The 19149-nt window shown below is 38.9% G+C and overlaps 1 protein-coding gene across 1 annotated transcript in view; it reads right to left on the bottom strand.

The window, feature by feature from the left end:
- LOC150078418 (actin-binding LIM protein 3-like) overlaps nt 1-18642 on the bottom strand; it is a 528875-nt gene extending 510233 nt beyond the window's left edge. Inside the window, exon 1 of the mRNA XM_090384937.1 lies at nt 18499-18642. Coding sequence (XP_090241063.1) covers nt 18499-18502 — 4 coding nt within the window. The 5' untranslated portion in view covers nt 18503-18642. The remainder of the gene's footprint in view (nt 1-18498) is intronic.
- Between the last annotated feature and the right edge of the window lie 507 nt (nt 18643-19149).

The following is a 19149-nucleotide window of genomic DNA, read 5'->3' as shown; positions in this document are numbered from 1 at the left end:
CATTAGTCCATGTACAGCAGTGTCCGTTTATTACCACTCTCTGCTGTCTCCCACTCAACTATCCCTTTATCCATTGCAGCAACTTGCCCTTAATGCCATACTGCTTCAATATGTAAAGCAGTCTTCCATATGCAACAGCATCAAAAGATTTCCTGAAATCCAAGTATATGATATCAAAATAATTTTTTGCATCCAGTTCCTTTGTGACCATGTTATAGTATCCAATCAAATTGGTCAGACAAGACTTCCCCTAAACAAACCCATGCTGCGTCAGAACTATTACTGCAGTTTTGTCTGGGTGACCCTGCATCACTTCTTTAACCAGTGACCCCATAATTTCCCCCGGAACAGAAGTTAAACTAACAGATCTATAATTATTTGTGTCCCCCTTTGAACCCCCTTTGTGAATTGGGGGATAGGATGATCTCATAATTAGGGCTAAGGATTTGCCCTAATTATGAGATAAACATTCCTCACTGCCTCCTTCAATATAACTGGATAGATTCCATCCACTCAGTTGCCTTTTTTATGTTTAACTTCAACATTTTCTCCTACACTTTGCTCTCCTTTATTACAAAATCATTTAGTTCCCTGTTAGAGTTTAGTAAACTTCTGTCCTCCCCTTTCTTACAGAATTCCTCATGTCTGAACGTAGATGCAAAATACTTGTTCAGTTTGTCAGCTATCTGAGAAGGATCATCAACAGTCGAACCACCAACATCAATTGGATCAATCTGATTCATCCCCTTCCTTCTAGAGTTTACACAAGTAAAGAAATCTTTGTTTTTCTTTGCATCCTTTGCCAAGGATTGCTTGTAATCAGCCTTCGCTTGCCTAACCTCCTTTGTGACTTGATTAGCATTAGAAGAGGCATATGATGCAAGGCAAGCAAGCTTATGCAACATCAACCAAAAAAAAAAAAAAAACACTTCCACTTCACCCCTCCATTCGTTCGAAATACCTGTCCAGCTGAGCCTTAAATTTATTTAGGCTATCAACTTCTACGACAGGGGATGGAAGTCTGTACCACCAACCAACCAACTACCCGCTGGCTAAAGACAAATTTCCACACGTCTATCCTACATCTGTCTTTTCTCAATTTGAATTTTGCCCTCTCAGGTGATTATTCTGAGCAAGAGTCAGAATCCCATCAGCATTGAGCATGCTCAACCCATTCAAGGTTTTATACACCTCTATCAGATCACTTCGCTGGTGCCTAGTCTCCAGACACTGTAATTTGCAAAACTTAAGCCTTTCTTGGTAAGAGGAACCCTTCGATACCCTCACAAATCTTGTTGCCCTTCTCTGCATAAGCTCGAGCAACTCTACATCCTTCCAAAAATGAGGCCTCCAGACCTGTATACAGTACTCTAGGTGTGGCCTGACCATTGCCTTATACAAGGAAATAATCACCTCCTTATCCCTGCTAGAAAAATTCCTGTATATCATTGACAAGACACCATGAGCTACTCTTGTAGCCCGTCTGCAGTGCTCAGAGAACTTCATATCTGCCTGCACAATTACCCCCAGGTCCTTTGCATTCTCTACCACTGTCAGCGTAGTACCACAGAGTTGATACGTTGCTCTGGGGTTGCTTGAGTTATGCATCAAGAGTACTTAACATTTGTCAATGTTAAACTTCATTTGCTCATCCTTTCTGCCCATCTGCTCAACCTTTCCAGATCCTGTTGCAGCAGCAGTGTCAGTAGTGTCCTTGACAACCCTGCCAACATTTGTATCATCTGCAAACTTGGACATTAAGCTTGATATACAATCATCAATATCATTTATAAATACAGAAAACAATAATGGACCAACACTGAACCCTGAGGTACTCCACTAATAACATTAGTCCACGATGAGCAGTATCCATTGATTACCACTCTCTGTCTTCTCCCCCTCAACTACCCCTTTATCCATAGCAGCAATTTGCCTCCAATGCAGCACTGCTCCAATTTGCGCAGCAGTCTTCCATGTGCAACAGTATCAAAAGCCTTTCTAAGATCCAAGTATATAATATCAAAGTTATTCCCTGCATCCAGTTCTTTTGTGACTGCATCATAGTATCCAATCAAATTGGTCAGGCAAGACTACCCCTTAACAAAACCATGCTGTGTCCGAGCTATAACTGAAGTCTTGTCCAGATGATCCTGTAGTGCTTCTTTAACCAGTGCCTCCATTAATTTTCCTGGAACAGAAGTTAAACTCACAGGTCTATAATTACTTGTGTCAGCCTTTGAACCTCCTTTGTAAATTGGGGTCACATTTGCACATCTCCGGTCTCTGGGTACCTCCCCTGAGTCCAAGGAAGCTCTCATAATTATGGCTAAGGGTTTGTTTACTTCCTTTGCTGCCTCCTTTAATATAACTGGATAGATCCCATCCGCCCCGGGTGCCTTTCTTGTGTTTATCTTCAACAATTTCTCCTCCACTTTACTCTCAGTTACTACAAGATTCTCTAGCTTACTGCCAGAGTTGAATACGTCTCTGGCATTCCCCTCGCTGAATAACTCTTCATGTGTGAATGTCGATGCAAAATAATTCATTTATTTTGTTAGCTACCTGAGCAGGATCATCAACAGTTGACCCATCGATATCAAGTGGACCAATCTGATTCATCTCCTTCCTTCTAGAGTTTACATAAGTAAAGAACTCTTTGCTGTTTTTCTTTGCATCCCTTGCCAAAGATTTCTCGTAATCTGTCATTGCCTTCCTAACCTCCTTTGTAACTTGGTTACAGATCAACTTGTATCTATCATAGGCTTCTGTGTCACGTGTTAATTTATATGTATCCCATGCATTTTTCTTCTCTGCCATATGTCTCATTAGTTCATCTGTCATTCATTTAGGCCTGAACCTTGAACAATATTTCTTACTTGGTATGTAAAGCCTAGTAGCTCCCAAGATAAGTTCTTTGAATGCTTCCCATTTTGAATTTGCTGTTGGTAACATTATCAGTTGGTCACACTGTATAGAATTTAAATACTGTCTCAGACCATTGTAGTCGCCTTTACGAAAGCAATAACCCTTCCCTTTACCCCTGATGGCAGTTACCTCTTTGAGTAATTCCCACTTCAGCACACTGTGATCACTGCCACCTAGTGGTTCCTTTATCTGCAGATTCTTAATGCATGAAGAATAACTACTGATAATCAAATCAAGAGTATTACTCCCTCTAGTTGCCTCCCGAACATGCTGATGTAGAAAACAATCATACAATAAATCCAAAAAACCCTCGCTAGTGTGTGAGTGACCAACCCACAAATTCCAGTCAATATCTGGGAAATTAAAATCCCCCATTATAAGATTTTCTGATTTACTGGCCCACTCTATTTCTCTGTACAGTTTCTTATTATACTCATCAGAGTCATTAGGCCTATAGCACACCCCTACTCTCAATTTTGATCTCCCAATGCTTAAGTCACACCAAACTGACTCGACACTGCACTGTCCAGCGATGTCGACTGGCTTCACTTCCTTGGATTTTATGTGTTTCTTAACTAATATCATAACCCCTCCTCCCTTCCTATCCTTTCTGTAGACGTACTCCCCAAATTCCAGTTCTGCATTCCTTATATCTGTGTGACACCACGTCTCTGATATCCGAACAATATCCGCCTTTGATGCTTTGAGCAATACCTCAAATTCATCAAATTTATTTACCAAACTCCTAGCATTGGTGTACACGCAAGTATACATGCACCTGTTCCTATTCTTAGCTACCCTAACACAACCCATGTGTTTACTTGTACCGCAATGACTCCCAGCAGTCTCTGAAATATCCTGCATCTTGTTTTTCAGTCTTCTGCTGATTCCAATAGAAGCAGTGCAAGAATCACTTTCACCTCTGCCAGTGGCTACTGTTAATCTATTAGTTTTTGTATCCCCCCCAAGCTGGCAGTTTTCCGACCCACGTAACACTGCCTCGATAGCATCACCAAATATTCTTGCACCCTTTCTATTTAACTTTATCCCATCCCTGTAGAAGCAGTCTCTCCTGTTATCAAGTACAGTCCAGGCTGAAAAATAGTCTACCCCTTGAGCCTTGCACAAGCTTTCTAGGGCCAAATTGGTCGACAAGGCTCTCATCATATACTCCCTCCTATTGTGTCTGGGCAGAATTGCAGACACTTTCAAATTCATCCCTAATTCACGGCTTTTTTTCAACAGTGACCTGTACTTGTTAAGTAATTCTGCCGGTCTCCTACTCTTAATATCATTAGTGCCAACGTGTAGTACAACTATATCACCTTTTGTACCCTTAAAATATGATATCCGGTCTACAACGTCATCAACCTTTGTGTTATGAGGGTTCTACACACACACACACACACAGCAGATGGAATGGTCAAGCAAGTGTGAATGAATGTCTTATTATGAATGACTTCAATCTGCCCCTAATTGATTGGAATAAATCGTAGAGAACTCACATGGGGAACGAAATTTTTAAATAAACTAAATTATTATTATTTGTATCGGCATGTTAGAGAAAATACTACATGTAAGAATATTCTTGATGTCGCATTACTTTCGAATCAGATGATGTCACAGGACGTAACGTACGGGAACATTTGGCAGGTAGTGATCATGCGGCTGTTAGTTGGAATTTAACCAACCAAACACATATAGAACTCACACAACATTTCCATTCCTGTAATCACAATCTGTTAATTGATTTGGCAATCACAGTTATTAAATTGAATTCAAATTACAAGATCCTTCAACATGAAGCTCTCGTTTAGGAATGGTTTCGGTGATACACTTCATTAAATGTGTTAAACACTAAACCCCCCATAAACCTGTCCCCCATTTGGAACTTAACACATGTGAAATTTCCACATGTACCGAACTGCCTCACGGGAAATATAAACTTTCTTTAAATACTTTGCGTTCTCTACCACGCAATGCGCTAACTGAAGACGAAAAATCCTCTGTTCATGACTATTAGCTTTTTCATCAACTACTTGTTGTTGTTGTTGTTATTTGGTGTTTTAGGAGCATTAGCAACTAAGGCCATATTGCTCCGGGATATGCGGTGGTCATTCCCTGACCTTTCCACATCTTCCGTATTTGGTGGTGACGGGCTCAAACCCCGGTCTAATCAAGAAGCGTGTGCTACGCACTGCTGCTCCTTCCCACCTGGCTACGGAGGCGCCATCAACTATTTACCCTATCAGTATTAACACACAGGTCTTACATATGACAACCAAGAAACAGGATGTACACTTCCCTTTTTTCAGCAAGTATCTTAATTCTTTTAAATTGTAATCGTAATTATAACCACGCAACAGCCATGTTCCATTTGTATTATTTAAGTTTCTAATTCGCACAACCATGCTTCTTAACTTTCAACACACCAAAACAGATTATATGAGGTGATTACTGTAAATCAAGTTTTTTGCTATCTTAAAATTGAATATATATATATATATATATATATATATATATATATATATATATTTCCATATCGAGTTTACGGTATATGTATTTCGCATCTCCTACCAAGTTTAATATGAATTCAGTATCGCTATCAAGTTTTTATATGTATTATACTATAACGTTACATTTGTAAATTGATGTCATTAGCATTAGCATTAGTAGAGGCGTTTGATGCAAGAAAGCAAGCTTATGCAGCATCAGCCAAAAAAAAAAAAAAAAACCCACTTCCACTTCACCCCTCTGTTCGTTCAAAATACCTGTCCAGCTGAGCCTTAAACTTATTTAGGCTATCAACCTCCACTACAAGGGATGGAAGTCTGTTCCACCAACCAACCACCCGTTGGATAAAGGCAAATTTCCGCACGTCTATCCCACATCTGTCTTTCCTCAATTTGAATTTATGCCCTCTCAGGTGATTATTCTGAGCTAGAGGAAGAATCCCATCAGCATTGAGCATGCTCAAACCATTCAAGGCTTTATACACCTCTATCAGATCACCTCGCCGGTGCCTAGTCTCCAGACACTGTAATTTGCAAAACTTAATCCTTTCTTCGTAAGAGCACCCCTTTGTTCCATTCACTAATCTTGTTGCCCTTCTCTGTACTCGTTCCAGCAGCTCTACATCCTTCTTGAAATGAGGCTTCCAGACCTGTATACAGTACTCTAGGTGTGGCCTGACCATTGCCTTATACAAGGGAATAATCACCTCCTTATCCCTGCTGGAAAAATTCCTGTATATCATTGACAATACTCCATGAGCTACTCTTGCAGCCCGTCTGCACTGCTCAGAGAACTTCATATCTGCCTGCACAATTACCCCCAAGTCCCTTTCATTCTCTACCACTGTCAGTGTAGTACCACAGAGTTGATACGTTGCTCTGGGGTTGCTGTTTCCCATGTGTAGTACTTTACATTTGTCAATGTTAAACTTCATTTGCCACCTCTCAGCCCATCTGCTCAACCTTTCCAGATCCTGTTGCAGCAGCATAGTGTCAGTAGTGTCCTTGACAACCCTGCCAACCTTTGTATCGTCTGCAAACTTGGACATTAAGCTTGATATACCATCATCAATATCATTTATAAATACAGAAAACAATAATGGACCCAACACTGAGCCCTGAGGGACTCCACTAATAACATTAGTCCACGATGAGCAGTGTCCATTGATTACCACTCTCTGTCTTCTCCCCCTCAACCACCCCTTTATCCATAGCAGCAATTTGCCTCCAATGTCACACTGTTCCAATTTGTGTAGCAGTCTTCCATGTGCAACAGTATCAAAAGCCTTTCTAAGATCCAAGTATATAATATCAAAGCTATTCCCTGCATCCAGTTCTTTTATGACTGCATCATAATATCCAATCAAATTGGTCAGGCAAGACTTCCCCTTAACAAAACCATGCTGTGTCCGAGCTATAACTGAAGTCTTGTCTAAATGATCCTGCAGTGCTTCTTTAACCAGTGCCTCCATTAATTTTCCTGGAACAGAAGTTAAGCTCACAGGTCTATAATTACTTGTGTCAGCCTTTGATCCTCCTTCGTGAATTGGGGTTACATTTGCACATCTCCAGTCCATGGGTACTTCCCCTGAGTCCCAGGAAGCTCTCATAATTATGGCTAAGGGTTTGCTTACTTCCTTTGCTGCCTCCTTTAATATAACTGGATAGATCCCATCCACCCCGGGTGCCTTTCTTGTGTTTATCTTCAACAGTTTCTCCTCCACTTTACTCTCAGTTATTACAAGATTATCTGGCTTACTGCCAGAGTTGAATACACCTCTGGCATTCCTCTCGCTGAATAACTCCTCATGTGTGAATGTCGATGCAAAATATTCATTTAGTTTGTTAGCTACCTGAACAGGATCATCAACAGTTGAGCCATCGATATCAAGTGGACCAATCTGATTCACCCCTTCCTTCTAGAGTTTACATAAGTAAAAAACTCTTTGCTGTTTTTCTTTGCATCCCTTGCCAAGGATTTCTCGTAATCTGCCTTCGCCTGCCTAACCTCCTTTGTAACTTGGTTGCATATCAACTTGTATCTATCATAGGCTTCTGTGTCATGTGTTAATTTGTAAGTATCCCATGCATTTTTCTTCTCTGCCATATGCCTCATTAGTTCATCTGACATCCATTTTGGCCTAAACCTTGAACAATATTTCTTAGTTGGTATGTAAAGCCTAGTAGCTTCCAAGATTAATTCTTTGAATGCTTCCCATTTTGAATTTGCTGTTGGTAACATCATCAGTTGGTCCCACTGTATAGAATTTAAATACTGTCTCAGTCCATCATAGTCGCCTTTACGGAAGCAATAACCCTTCCCTTTACCCCTAATGGTAGTTACCTCTTTGAGTAAATCCCACTTCAGCACACTGTGATCACTGCCACCTAGTGGTTCATTTATCTGCAGATTCTTAATGCATGAAGAATCACTGCTGATAATCAAATCAAGAGTATTACTCCCTCTAGTTGCCTCCCGAACATGCTGATGTAGAAAACAATCATCCAATAAATCCACAAAAGCCCTGCTAGTGTGTGAGTGACCAGCCCCCAAATTCCAGTCAATATCTGGGAAATTAAAATCTTCCATTATAAGACTCTCTGATTTACTGGCCCACTCTATTTCCCTGTACAGTTTCTTATTATACTCATCAGAGTCATTAGGCCTATAGCACACTCCTACTCTCAATTTTGATCTCCCAATGCTTGTGTCACACCAAACTGACTCAACACTGCACTGTCCAGCGATGTCGACTGGCTTCACTTCCTTGGTTTTTATGTGTTTCTTAACTAATAGCATAACCCCTCCCCCCTTCCTATCCTGTCTATCCTTTCTGTAGATAGTATGAATCAGAGCTGTGCCGGTAAGTTTGCCGATTTTTTCGTTTTTTCCGTTTTAATTTCTGGAGGATATCATACGGAAGGGTTCTACGCACTATATTGAGGTATACTCCTCTTATTATTTTACTAATCCTTTCTGTAGACGTTGTACTCCCCAAATTCCAGTTCTGCATCCCTTATATCTGTGTGACACCACGTCTCTGATATCCCAACAATATCTGCCTTTGATGTTTTGAGCAATACCTCAAATTCATCAAATTTATTTACTAAACTCCTAGCATTGGTGTACACGCAAGTATACCTGCACCTGTTTCTATTCTTAGCTACCCTAACACAACCCATGTGTTTACTTGTACCGCAATGGCTCCCAGCAGTCTCTGAAATATCATGCATCTTGTTTTTCAGGCTTCTGCTCATTCTAATAGAATGAGCAGAGCTTCTAATTCATCAAATTTATTTACTATTCTTATCAGTGATATAGAGGAATTTTTCTAGCAGGGATAAGGAGGTGATTATTCCCTAGTATAAGGCAATGGTCAGTTCACACCTTGAGTACTGTATACAGGTCTGGAGGCCTGATTTTAAGAATGATGTAGAGCTGTTGGAATGAGTACAGAGAGGGGCAACAAGATTAGTGAATGGAACAAAGGGTTGCTCTTATGAAGAAAGCCTTATCGATCAATTCGGCCCTGGAGTGACTGTGCAAGGCTCAAGGGGTAGAATTTTTCTCAGCCTGGTCTGTGCTTGTTGACAGGAGAGACTGCTTCTACAGGGCTAGAATACATTTAAATAGAAAGGGTGCGAGAACATTTGATGATGCTATCGTAGCAATGATTGGTGGGTCAGAAAACTGCTAGCTCACTGGGCTACATGGACTAATAGATTAACAGCAGCCGCTGGAAGAGGTGAAAGCGATTCTTGAACTGCTTCTATTGGAATGAGCCTGGAAAACAATGTGAAAGGGATTTCAGAGACTGCTGGAAGTCATTGCAGAACAAGTGAATACATGGGCTGTGTTAGGATAGCTAAGAATAGAAACAGGTGCATGTATACTTGCCTGTACACCAATTCTAGGAGTTTAGTAAATAAATTTTATGAATATGAGGTGTTGGTCAAAACATCAAAGGCAGATATTGTTGGCATATCAGAGACATGGTGTCATACAGATATAAGGAATGCAGAAATGGAATTTGGAGAAAACAATGTGCACAGGAAGGATAGGAAGGGAGGAGGGGTTATGCTATTAGTTAGGAAACACAAAATCCAAGAAAATACAGCCAGTCGACATGGGTGGACAGAGCAGTGTTGAGTCAGTTTGGTGTGACCTAAGCACTGGGAAAGCATAATTGAGAGTAGGAGTGTGTTATAGGCCTAATGACTGATTAATACAACAGACTCAATTAACCGGGACACTTCAAGACTGCAAATTAAAAAACAAAAAAAAAAAAAAAAAAAAAATCAAAAAAATTCAAGTAATAACTAGAATAGGTATAAACATATTTTGCAAGTCATAAATAAGCAACAAGCGGCATTATACGTCATCATTGGGAGATTAGTGTACCTATTATCTTGCAAACCCTGCTGTCTTCACACCCGTCACTCAAAAAAAAGAAAAAAAGAAACTAAATGTTTAGTTTGTTTTAGTGCGTCGCATCAATTGTTGTGTTCCATTGCAGCACAAAACGACAAATTTTGTTTTTTTATTTGTCAGGGATATCAGAAATTTTTTTTACAGTAAATTTTTTTTTTTGTTGTTTAGAAATCACGAAAATGATGGGTAAATGCAAAAGAGTTGCATTTTCAGTTAACCAAAACTTGAAATTATTCAAAAGTTTGAAAACGGTGCATCTATTAAATCTCTAAGGAATCATTATAATAAGGATGTATTAAAATGGCCAAACGTTAACAAGTATCGCACGGAATTCAGATTTATCAATAATAATATAGTAACAATATGTTGTTAGTCATTCCCAAGTTATGTAAAACTCAACGAAGTAAGAAGTCCTGGATCGTATCTCTTACGTGTCTCGGGGACATTTGTATTTTTGGATTAACCGGGAAATCGATTATCCAGGATTTGTTTTTTTATCTTCTATTCCTGAAAATTGAAAGTCTACTGTATAATAAACAACTGTACAGAGAAATAGAGTGGGCCAGTAAATCAGATTGTCTTATAATGGGGGATTTTAATTTCCCAGATATTGACTGGAATTTGTGGGCTGTTTAATCACACACTAGCAAGGCTTTTGTGGATTTATTGGATGATTGTGTTCTACAGTTGGATGTTCGAGAGGAAACTAGAGGGAGTAATACTCTTGATCTGATTATCAGTAGTAATTCTTCATGCATTAAGACTGCAGATAGAGGAACCACTAAGTAGCAGTGATCGCAGTGTGCTGAAGTGTGATTTACTCAAAGAGGTAACTACCAATCAGGGGTAAAGGGAAGGATTTTTGCTTTCGTAAAGGTAACTAAGTTGGTCTAAGACATATTTAAATTCTATACGGTGGGACCAACTGATGTTGTTACCAACAGCAAATTTAAAATGGGAAGCATTCAAAGAATTAATCTTGGAAACTACTAATAGTAGTTTCCAAGATTAGAAAAACCTAGACTAGGCTTTTCATACCAACTAAAGAATATTGTTCAAGGTTTAGGCCTAAATAGATGTCAGATAAAATAATGAGACACATGGCAGAGAAGAAAAATGCATGGGTTACATATAAATTAACAGGTGACACGGAAGCCTATGATAGATATAAGCTGATCTGTAACCAAATCACAAAGGCAGGCAAATGCAGGTTACGAGAAATCTTTGGCAAAGGATGCAAAGAAGAACAGCAAAGAGTTCTTTACTTATGTAAACTCTAGAAGGATGGAGATTAATCAGATTGGTACACCTGATATCAATGGTTCAACCGTTGATGATCCTGCTCAGGTAGCTAACAAACAATCAGTATTTTGCATCTACAATCACACATGAGGAGTTATTCAGGGAGGGGAATGCTAAAGGTGAATTAAACTCTGGCAGTGAGCTAGATGATTTTGTAATAACTGAGAGCAAAGTGGAGAAGAAATTGTTGAAGATAAACATAAGAAAGGCACCTAGGGTACATGGGATCTATCCAGTTATATTAAAGGAGGCAGCAAAGGAAGTAAGCAAACCCTTAGCCATAATTATGAGAGCTTCCTTGGACTCAGGGGAGGTACCCATGGACTGGAGATATGCAAATGTGACCCCAAATCACAAAGGAGGATCGAAGGGCGACAAGTAATTACAGACCTGTAAGTTTAACTTCTGTTCAAGGGAAATTAATGGAGGCACTGATTAAAGAAGCACTGCAAGATCATTTAGACAAGACTTCAGTTATAGCTCAGACACAGCATGGGTTTGTTAAGGGGAAGTCTTGTCTGACCACTCTGACTGCATAATATTACGTTGTAAAAAAGGAACTGGATGCAAAGAATAATTTTTATATCATATATTTTTGGTTCTTAGAAAGGCTTTTGATACTGTTGCACATGAAAGACTTCTACACAAATTGGAGCAGTGTGGCATCAGAGGCAAATTTCTGCTATGGATAAAAGGATGGTTGAGTGAGAAGACAGAGTGGTAATCGATGGACACTACTATTCGTGGACTAATGCTATTAGTGGAGTCCCACAGGGTTCAGTGGGACTCCAATAATAACACAGTGTTGGGTCCATTGTTGTTTTCTGTATACATTAATGATATTGATGGTGGTATATCAGGCTTAATGTCCAAGTTTACTGATGATCCAAAGGTCAGCAGGGTTGTTAATGGCATTAATGACAGTACACTGCTGCAACAGGATCTAGAAAAGTTGAGCAGATTGGCTGAGAGGTGGCAACTGAAGTTTAACATTGACAAATGTAAAGTACCGCATATGGGAAGCAGTAACCCCAGATTAATGTATGAACTGTGTGGTACTACTGCTCTGACAGTGGTGGAGAATGAAAAGGACCTGGGGGTAACTGCACATCAGATATGAAGTTTTCTGAGCAGTGCAGACGGTTTGCAAGAGTAGCTCCTGGTGTCTTGTCAATGATATACAGGAATTTTTCTAGCAGGGATAAGGAGATGAATATTCCCTTGTATAAGGCAATGGTCAGGTTACACCTTGAGTACTGTATACAGTACTCAAGATGTGACCTCATTTTAAGAAGGATATAGAGCTGCTGGAATGAGTACAGAGAAGGGCAAGAAGATTAGGGAATGGAACAAAAGGGTTTCTCTTATAAAGAGAGGCTTAAGTTTTGTCTGGAAACTAGGCACCTGCAAGGTGATCTGCTTGAGGTGTATAAGCCTTGAATGGTTTGAGTATGCTCAATGCTGATGGGATTCTTCCTCTTGCTCAGAATATATGATACAAAATATATTTGAATTTAAGTCTGAGAAGGTATAAATTGAAATTGAGGAAAGACAGTTGTAGGATAGATGTGCAAAGTTTGCTTTTAGCCAGTGGGTGCTTGATTGCTGGAAGAAACTTGCATCTGTCGTAGAAGTTGATAGCTTAAATAGATTCAAGGCAGAACAAGACAAACATTTGGAGTGAGTGGACGGGTGAAATGAAAGGTTTTTTTTTTTTTTTTTTTTTTTTGGCTGATGCTGTATAAGCTTGCCTTCTTGCATCATATTCCTTTACTAATGCTAATTGTCATCCTTGTAGAAGCAGTCTCTCCTTCTAACAAGCATTGGCCATGCTGGGAAAAATTCTATCCCATGGGACTTGCACAATTTCTCTCTCACTCACACACACACAGGCTGAATTGATTGACAAAGCTCTCATCATATACTCCCTTGTATCACGTCTGCTCAGAATTGCACACCCTTTCAAATTTAACCTTAACCCTAGGCATTTTTCCAACATTGCTCTGTACCTGTTAAGTAAGTGCAGATCTCTACTGTTTTGAATTAATTTATGAATTTTTTTTATGAATTAATACTTTTTGTAATCCTCTCTTCTAAAACTATGGTAAAATTTTGGTGTAAAGCATAACAACTTTAAGTAACAGAATAACATTCATAAAGGAAATAAATTTGCAAAACACTGTATATAGAGCAGTAATGGCAGAACACCAAACCTACATGTACATAAACTTCACTTTCAATTAAAAAAAAAAAAATCTGTTTTCATGACTAGGAACAGAATAATTCAAATTAACTGCATCACAAGAATCTACTTTTTGCATTAGTATTAGCAAATTGATGCAAGAAAGCCAGTTCACACAATATCAGCCAAAATTAATTAAATACCCACTTCATTTTCCCAATCCACCTTTAAATTAAATTCAAGCTACCCAATCCTCAATACCATACAGAAGTTTATTCTTACAATCAATGACCCTCTCTCTCTCTCTGGCTGGAAGCAAATTTTTGCACACCTATCCTACAACAATTCTTTTAAATTTCGATCCTCTCGTGTACGTTGCTGAGAATTAGTAAGGATTCCATCAGCATCCTTAATACAGGTACATCAAGTTTATTTTCTTTTTATTTTAAAGAAATCTATATCTCATTCTGAAACGGTTGGATTTTAATGTCCTCCTTTTTGGATTTTAAAGTGGCAACCCTACCAATGGTATGGTAGAAAATGACCTCCAGGTACCCAAACTGATTAAGAACCCCACCCCCACTAATCACCCGTGATGATAAAAAAAAGTTCTTACCTTCAAAGGCAACCTACTGTGTTCATATTTCAATACAATTAGTTTTTTTTTCCCCATGTTCTAATACAGTAGAACCCAGATAAGAAATTCCCACAGGTTTCCCCCTGTACCAAGTTTGGTTTCTTAATTCCCAATTTCAACTCTATACAGGGTGTCTCAAAAATACACGGCTTAACTTCAGGAATGAGTTCCTCATATGTAGACAATATAAATAATTTATATCAACATAGTTCCGGAAATGTCTGGTTCCCGAGTTATTAACCGGAATATCTTATCTCCCACAGGTGATTTCCTTCATCACAAGGTACTGAGAGAATCTGGTGGTTTTCCATTCCGACCAAGTGCTCCAATCAGGAGCAAGCAGCCCCATGTACTTCCAAACAAACTCACAGGGCAGGCGTGCAGAAACTTAATGGAAAACAACATGCCTTATTTCTTGGACAACACACCACTGATCATTCGTCAACAAGCACACTTCATGCACGATGGCACTCCTGCACATTTCAGCCACCTAGCTCGCAATTACCTGAATTGAAGGTTTCCTGGTCAGTGGATAGGTAGATGTGGACCAACTGCCTGGCCTCCACGCTCAACTGATTTAAACCCACTAGATTTCTTCTTGTGGGGCCATTTAACGTCATTGGTGTAGTCGACTCCAGTAGCTGATGTGGAAACTCTCCGCAATCGAATTGTGGCAGGTTGTGAGACAATACGAAACATGCCAGGAATTTGGCACCGTCTTCGCAAGTCCATGAGACGTCGATGTGAGGCCTGTATTCAAGCAGGAGGTGGACATTTTGAACAATTACTATAAGGTGATGTGAACAGTTAAGCGTCATAGACAGACCTTCAAAACTCGGAAACCAAGCATTTCCGGAACTATGTTGATATAAAATATTTTTATTGTCTACATACGAGGAACTCATTCCTGAAGTTATGCCGTGTATTTTTGCGACACCCTTTATATTGTAATGTATTATTTTCCCCCGTAAGAAGTTTCCTGGGTAAAACGCTTTTCCACATTAAAACTACACGATAAAGAATACATGGTGTATCATAATAATGACATTTTCCCACTTACTGTTTTTTAAATTTAGAAACTCTATTTTTATATTAAAAAAATATAAAACATTTTGGTAATCGAACAAGTTAGTGCATAGCATCATTTTAGTTTGTTGGTTGTTTGGGTTTTCATTTTAGTTCATAGTAAACCACCAAAGTAGGTGAAATAGCATAGCTTTTTACATCTCATATTGTGAAAACCTTCACAAGCTGCCCTGATATTGCACAACCTCCAATAAGCAATGCTTCAACACTGGAGAAGCCTAATGTTAGTTATTCCAGAATGGTATTAAGGGTAAGTTGCTACAATGGATAAAAGGATGGTTGAGTGGGAGTAGACAGAGGGTGGTAATCAATGGGCACTGCTCTTCATGGACTAATGTTATTAGTGTAGTCCCACAGGGTTCGGTGTTGGGTCCACTGTTGTTTTGTATATTTATCAATGATATTGATGAAGGTATATCAGGCTTAGTGTCGAAGTTTGCAGTTGATACAAGGTTGGCAGGGTTGTTAATGACAGTAATGGCAGTGTGCTACTGCAACAGGATCTAGAAAATTTGGGAAGATGGACTGAGAAGTGGCAACCAAAGTTTAACATTGACAAATGCAAAGTACTCCATATGGGTAGAAGTAACCCCTGAGGAATGTACCAACTGTGTGGTACTACACTTAAGGTGGTAGAAAATGATAAAGACCTGGAGTAATTGTGCAGTCAGATATGAAGTTTTCTGAACAATGCAGACAGGCTGCAAGAGCAGGTCATGGGGTTTTGTCAATGATATACAGGAATTTTGCTAGCAAGGAAAAGGAGGTGATTGTCCCTCTGTATAAGGCAATGGTCAGGCCACGCCTTGAGTACTGCATACAGGTCTGGAGGCCTCATTTTAGAAAGGATGTACATTTGCTTGAGCGTGTACAGAGAAGGGCAACAAGACTGGCGAGGGGGAATGAAGGGATCCTCTTACCAAGAGAGGCTCAAGTTCTGCAAATTGCAGTGGCTGGACACTAGGCACCTGCACGGTGATCTGATTGAGGTGTATAAGGCCTTGAATGGAATGAGCACGCTGAACTCTGATGGGATTCTTCCACTTGTTCAGATTACGAACCTAAGGGGGCATAAACTCAAATTGAGGAACGACAGCTGTAGAATAGATGGGCAGAAATTTGCCTTTAGCGAGCAGGTGGTTAATTGCTGGAACAAACTTCCATCTGTCATTGTAGAAGTTGATAAGTTAAATAAATTTAAGGAGGAACTGGACAAACATTTAGAGGGAATGGTTGTGCGATTTTTGTTTTTGTTTTTTTTGCTGATGCTACCTAAGCTCAAATGCTTGCTTTCTTGCATCACATGCCACAATTACCATTACTATTCTCTGCTGAGAATAAGTAACAGTTATCTCCAGTGATGGAAACCACCACCCCTGGGTGGTGGTAACCGCCGAGAATCTGCTGTCAAAGGTATTTCAATATTATGGCAACTCATGAAGGTTCACAATATGAGATATAACAAAAATGATGCCATTTCACCTACTTCGATGATTTACTATGAACTAAAATGATGCTATGTACCGACTTGTTCGATTGGGGAATTTTCCATAGTCAGGGCTTTCAATGCTAAAACCTTTCCAGTGTAAGCAATTTGATATAATGGAAGTGACATATTGCAATTGTTTTCATCAATATCCATAAGGGGATACGTACCACATTAAGTGTTAAGTTCTGATGGTTGTGAACAGTTCTGAATTACTTAGTAGATTGTTTCTCTGTCTTTATTATTATTATTAGCCATGCAGTGCAAGAAAACCTGAGGCTTATGCTGCACCAGCCAAAAAAAAAAAAAAATTTCTGAATTACTCTGTTGTTTGTTTGTTTGGTTTTTAGGAGCATTAGCAGCTAAGGCCATATTGCTCCGGGAAATGCGGTGGTCATTCCCTGACCTTTCCGCATCCTCCATATTTAGTGGTGACAGGCTCGAACCCCGGTCTAATCAAGAAGCGTTTGCTACGCACTGCTGCTCCTTTCCACCTGGCTACGGCGGCGCCTGAATTACCCTGAGAGAGAGAAGTAGAAGAATGATATCCAACTGAGGACCCTGGGTGTGCAAAGCCCATACTCACCAGATGTGAGCCCCTGGGGTGAATTGTAATTGTGACCTTTTCAGGTATGTTTAAACTCCAAAGGAGCTCATTCTTCCAACTCGATAATGGGTTTAATGAACAGAATGTTAAGGTTTAGAAATCCTCAGTTTAAAAATGTTTCCCATAGGCAGAGTAAAAAATTTATAAAATCTGAAATAGTACTTAAAAACCTTTAACGTTCCATTTTTATTTAGTACCCTTAGGTCATTTTCCCTTTTAAAAAGTTTTCCCTCATAATAAGTTCTAAATCTCCACTCCATTGGAAAACTTCTTATCCGGATTCTAACGTATTTATGAAATTTCTGGGAACCGCCCAACTCACACTTCTACTACGTCCCCCACGATGCATATCTTCCGCTATGTCACTGTACTTATAAAATGAATCAAAATGATTTTAGTTGCATTAAAAAATAATAAAATAAAAAATCCTGTTGAAAATACGAACTGAACGAATATTACATGGAAAAGATGCTTATGTGTATTCGCACATGTGTGGTTTATGTTCGCTTTACAAGTGAATAGAGACGGAAGAGGAACACAGCTGACAGGGATGTTTCCCATTAAAAAAATAAAATAATAAAAACAAAACAGCTGATTAGCCAGGATTTAAAGTTAGAAAGAATAAAATGGAAATTATATTTTGTCTAATTTTAGCTCCAAATTAAAAAAAAAAAAAAAGATTAGCATTAGTAGTGGCAAATGATGCAAGAAAGCAAACTTAAACAGCATCGGCCAAAAAAAAAAAAAATCCAATTTCACCTACCCATTCCCAACCCAATAGTTGGTCTAGTTTTTCCTTTAATTTATTAAAGCAACAAAAAAAAAAAAAAAAAAAAAAGACCACTTCCCATTTCAACAATCCATTCGCTCCAACAGTCTGTCCAGTTCTTCCTTGAATTTATTTAAGCTGTCAACTTCTGGACAAACAAATAGAAGTTTGTTCCAGCAATCAACCACCCGCTGGCTAAAGGCAAACTTCCGTATATCAAAGGGTCAGTGAATTATAAAAAAAAAAAAAAAAATGCACAATGTGCCGTTGTACCGAAAACTTTATCCAACTAAATATACTTTAAACAAGCCTTGCTAGATCAAAACCGCTAAATCGGGAACACCAAATAATTTAGATAAAAAGGGTCCCGATAACAAAACATATAATCCTAAAAATAAGTGATAAGCCAGAGATATTCTAAATTGCCGCATCCACGATATGTGGAAACAGTAATGAGAAAATATCAGTCGCGCTAGGCGTGCTATACCAGTTCCTTTTGGTATCATCAGACTGCTGCGTTTAAGTTTCTATTTTATGATCATAGAAGTTCAGTACTCACCCATTCTTTGTTTTCGTATAAATTTTTCCAACGTCGGAAGGAACAACAATGGCAAAAAATTATTGAATATTCCAACAAGCGCTTAGTTACTACTAAATAGTATGATTTTAAAATTGCAAGATTATTCAAGAACGGTTAGCGTTCGGCTGCTCTTCCCAAAAGAAGCTTTGACATGTCATAGCCTGCGGGCGAGTCCAATATATATCTTATTTTAGGTGAGTTGCCCATCACGCTGTCGCCATGGTAAAGTGTTACATGGAGCCTAAAATAGTGTGGATTGCTCACTACTACCAAAATATAAGATGTTTGCCTGTTTAGCGAGTCAACTCTAGAAAAGTGGCAGCGGCATGGTATATTGACACAGCAAAATAATAAATAAATAAATTTAAACAATCATTAATTTACTCTTCCTTGTTAAAAAAAAAAAAAAAAGGTGTAAGCAGTATATTCAAATATTTGTAAATTTTGAATACAAAATTAAAAGAAGGTTTAAATTTTACAGTTATTTTTAATTAAGAAATATAAAAATATCTCTAGCAAATATCACCTATAAATAAAATACCCAATAATTGTACCCAGTTCAAAGAAACCGGGCATTATGAATTTAGAATGTGCTGTACCGCCATCTATCGAATAGCATTTTTACTTAAA

Source organism: Mastigoproctus giganteus, chromosome 11 (genome assembly GCF_048544385.1).
Source record: "Mastigoproctus giganteus isolate SK-2022 chromosome 11, ASM4854438v1, whole genome shotgun sequence".
In the NCBI taxonomy this organism is placed as follows: domain Eukaryota; kingdom Metazoa; phylum Arthropoda; class Arachnida; order Uropygi; family Thelyphonidae; genus Mastigoproctus; species Mastigoproctus giganteus.
Note: the sequence above shows the minus strand (reverse complement) of the source record. Positions and strands in the feature narration are given on the sequence as shown.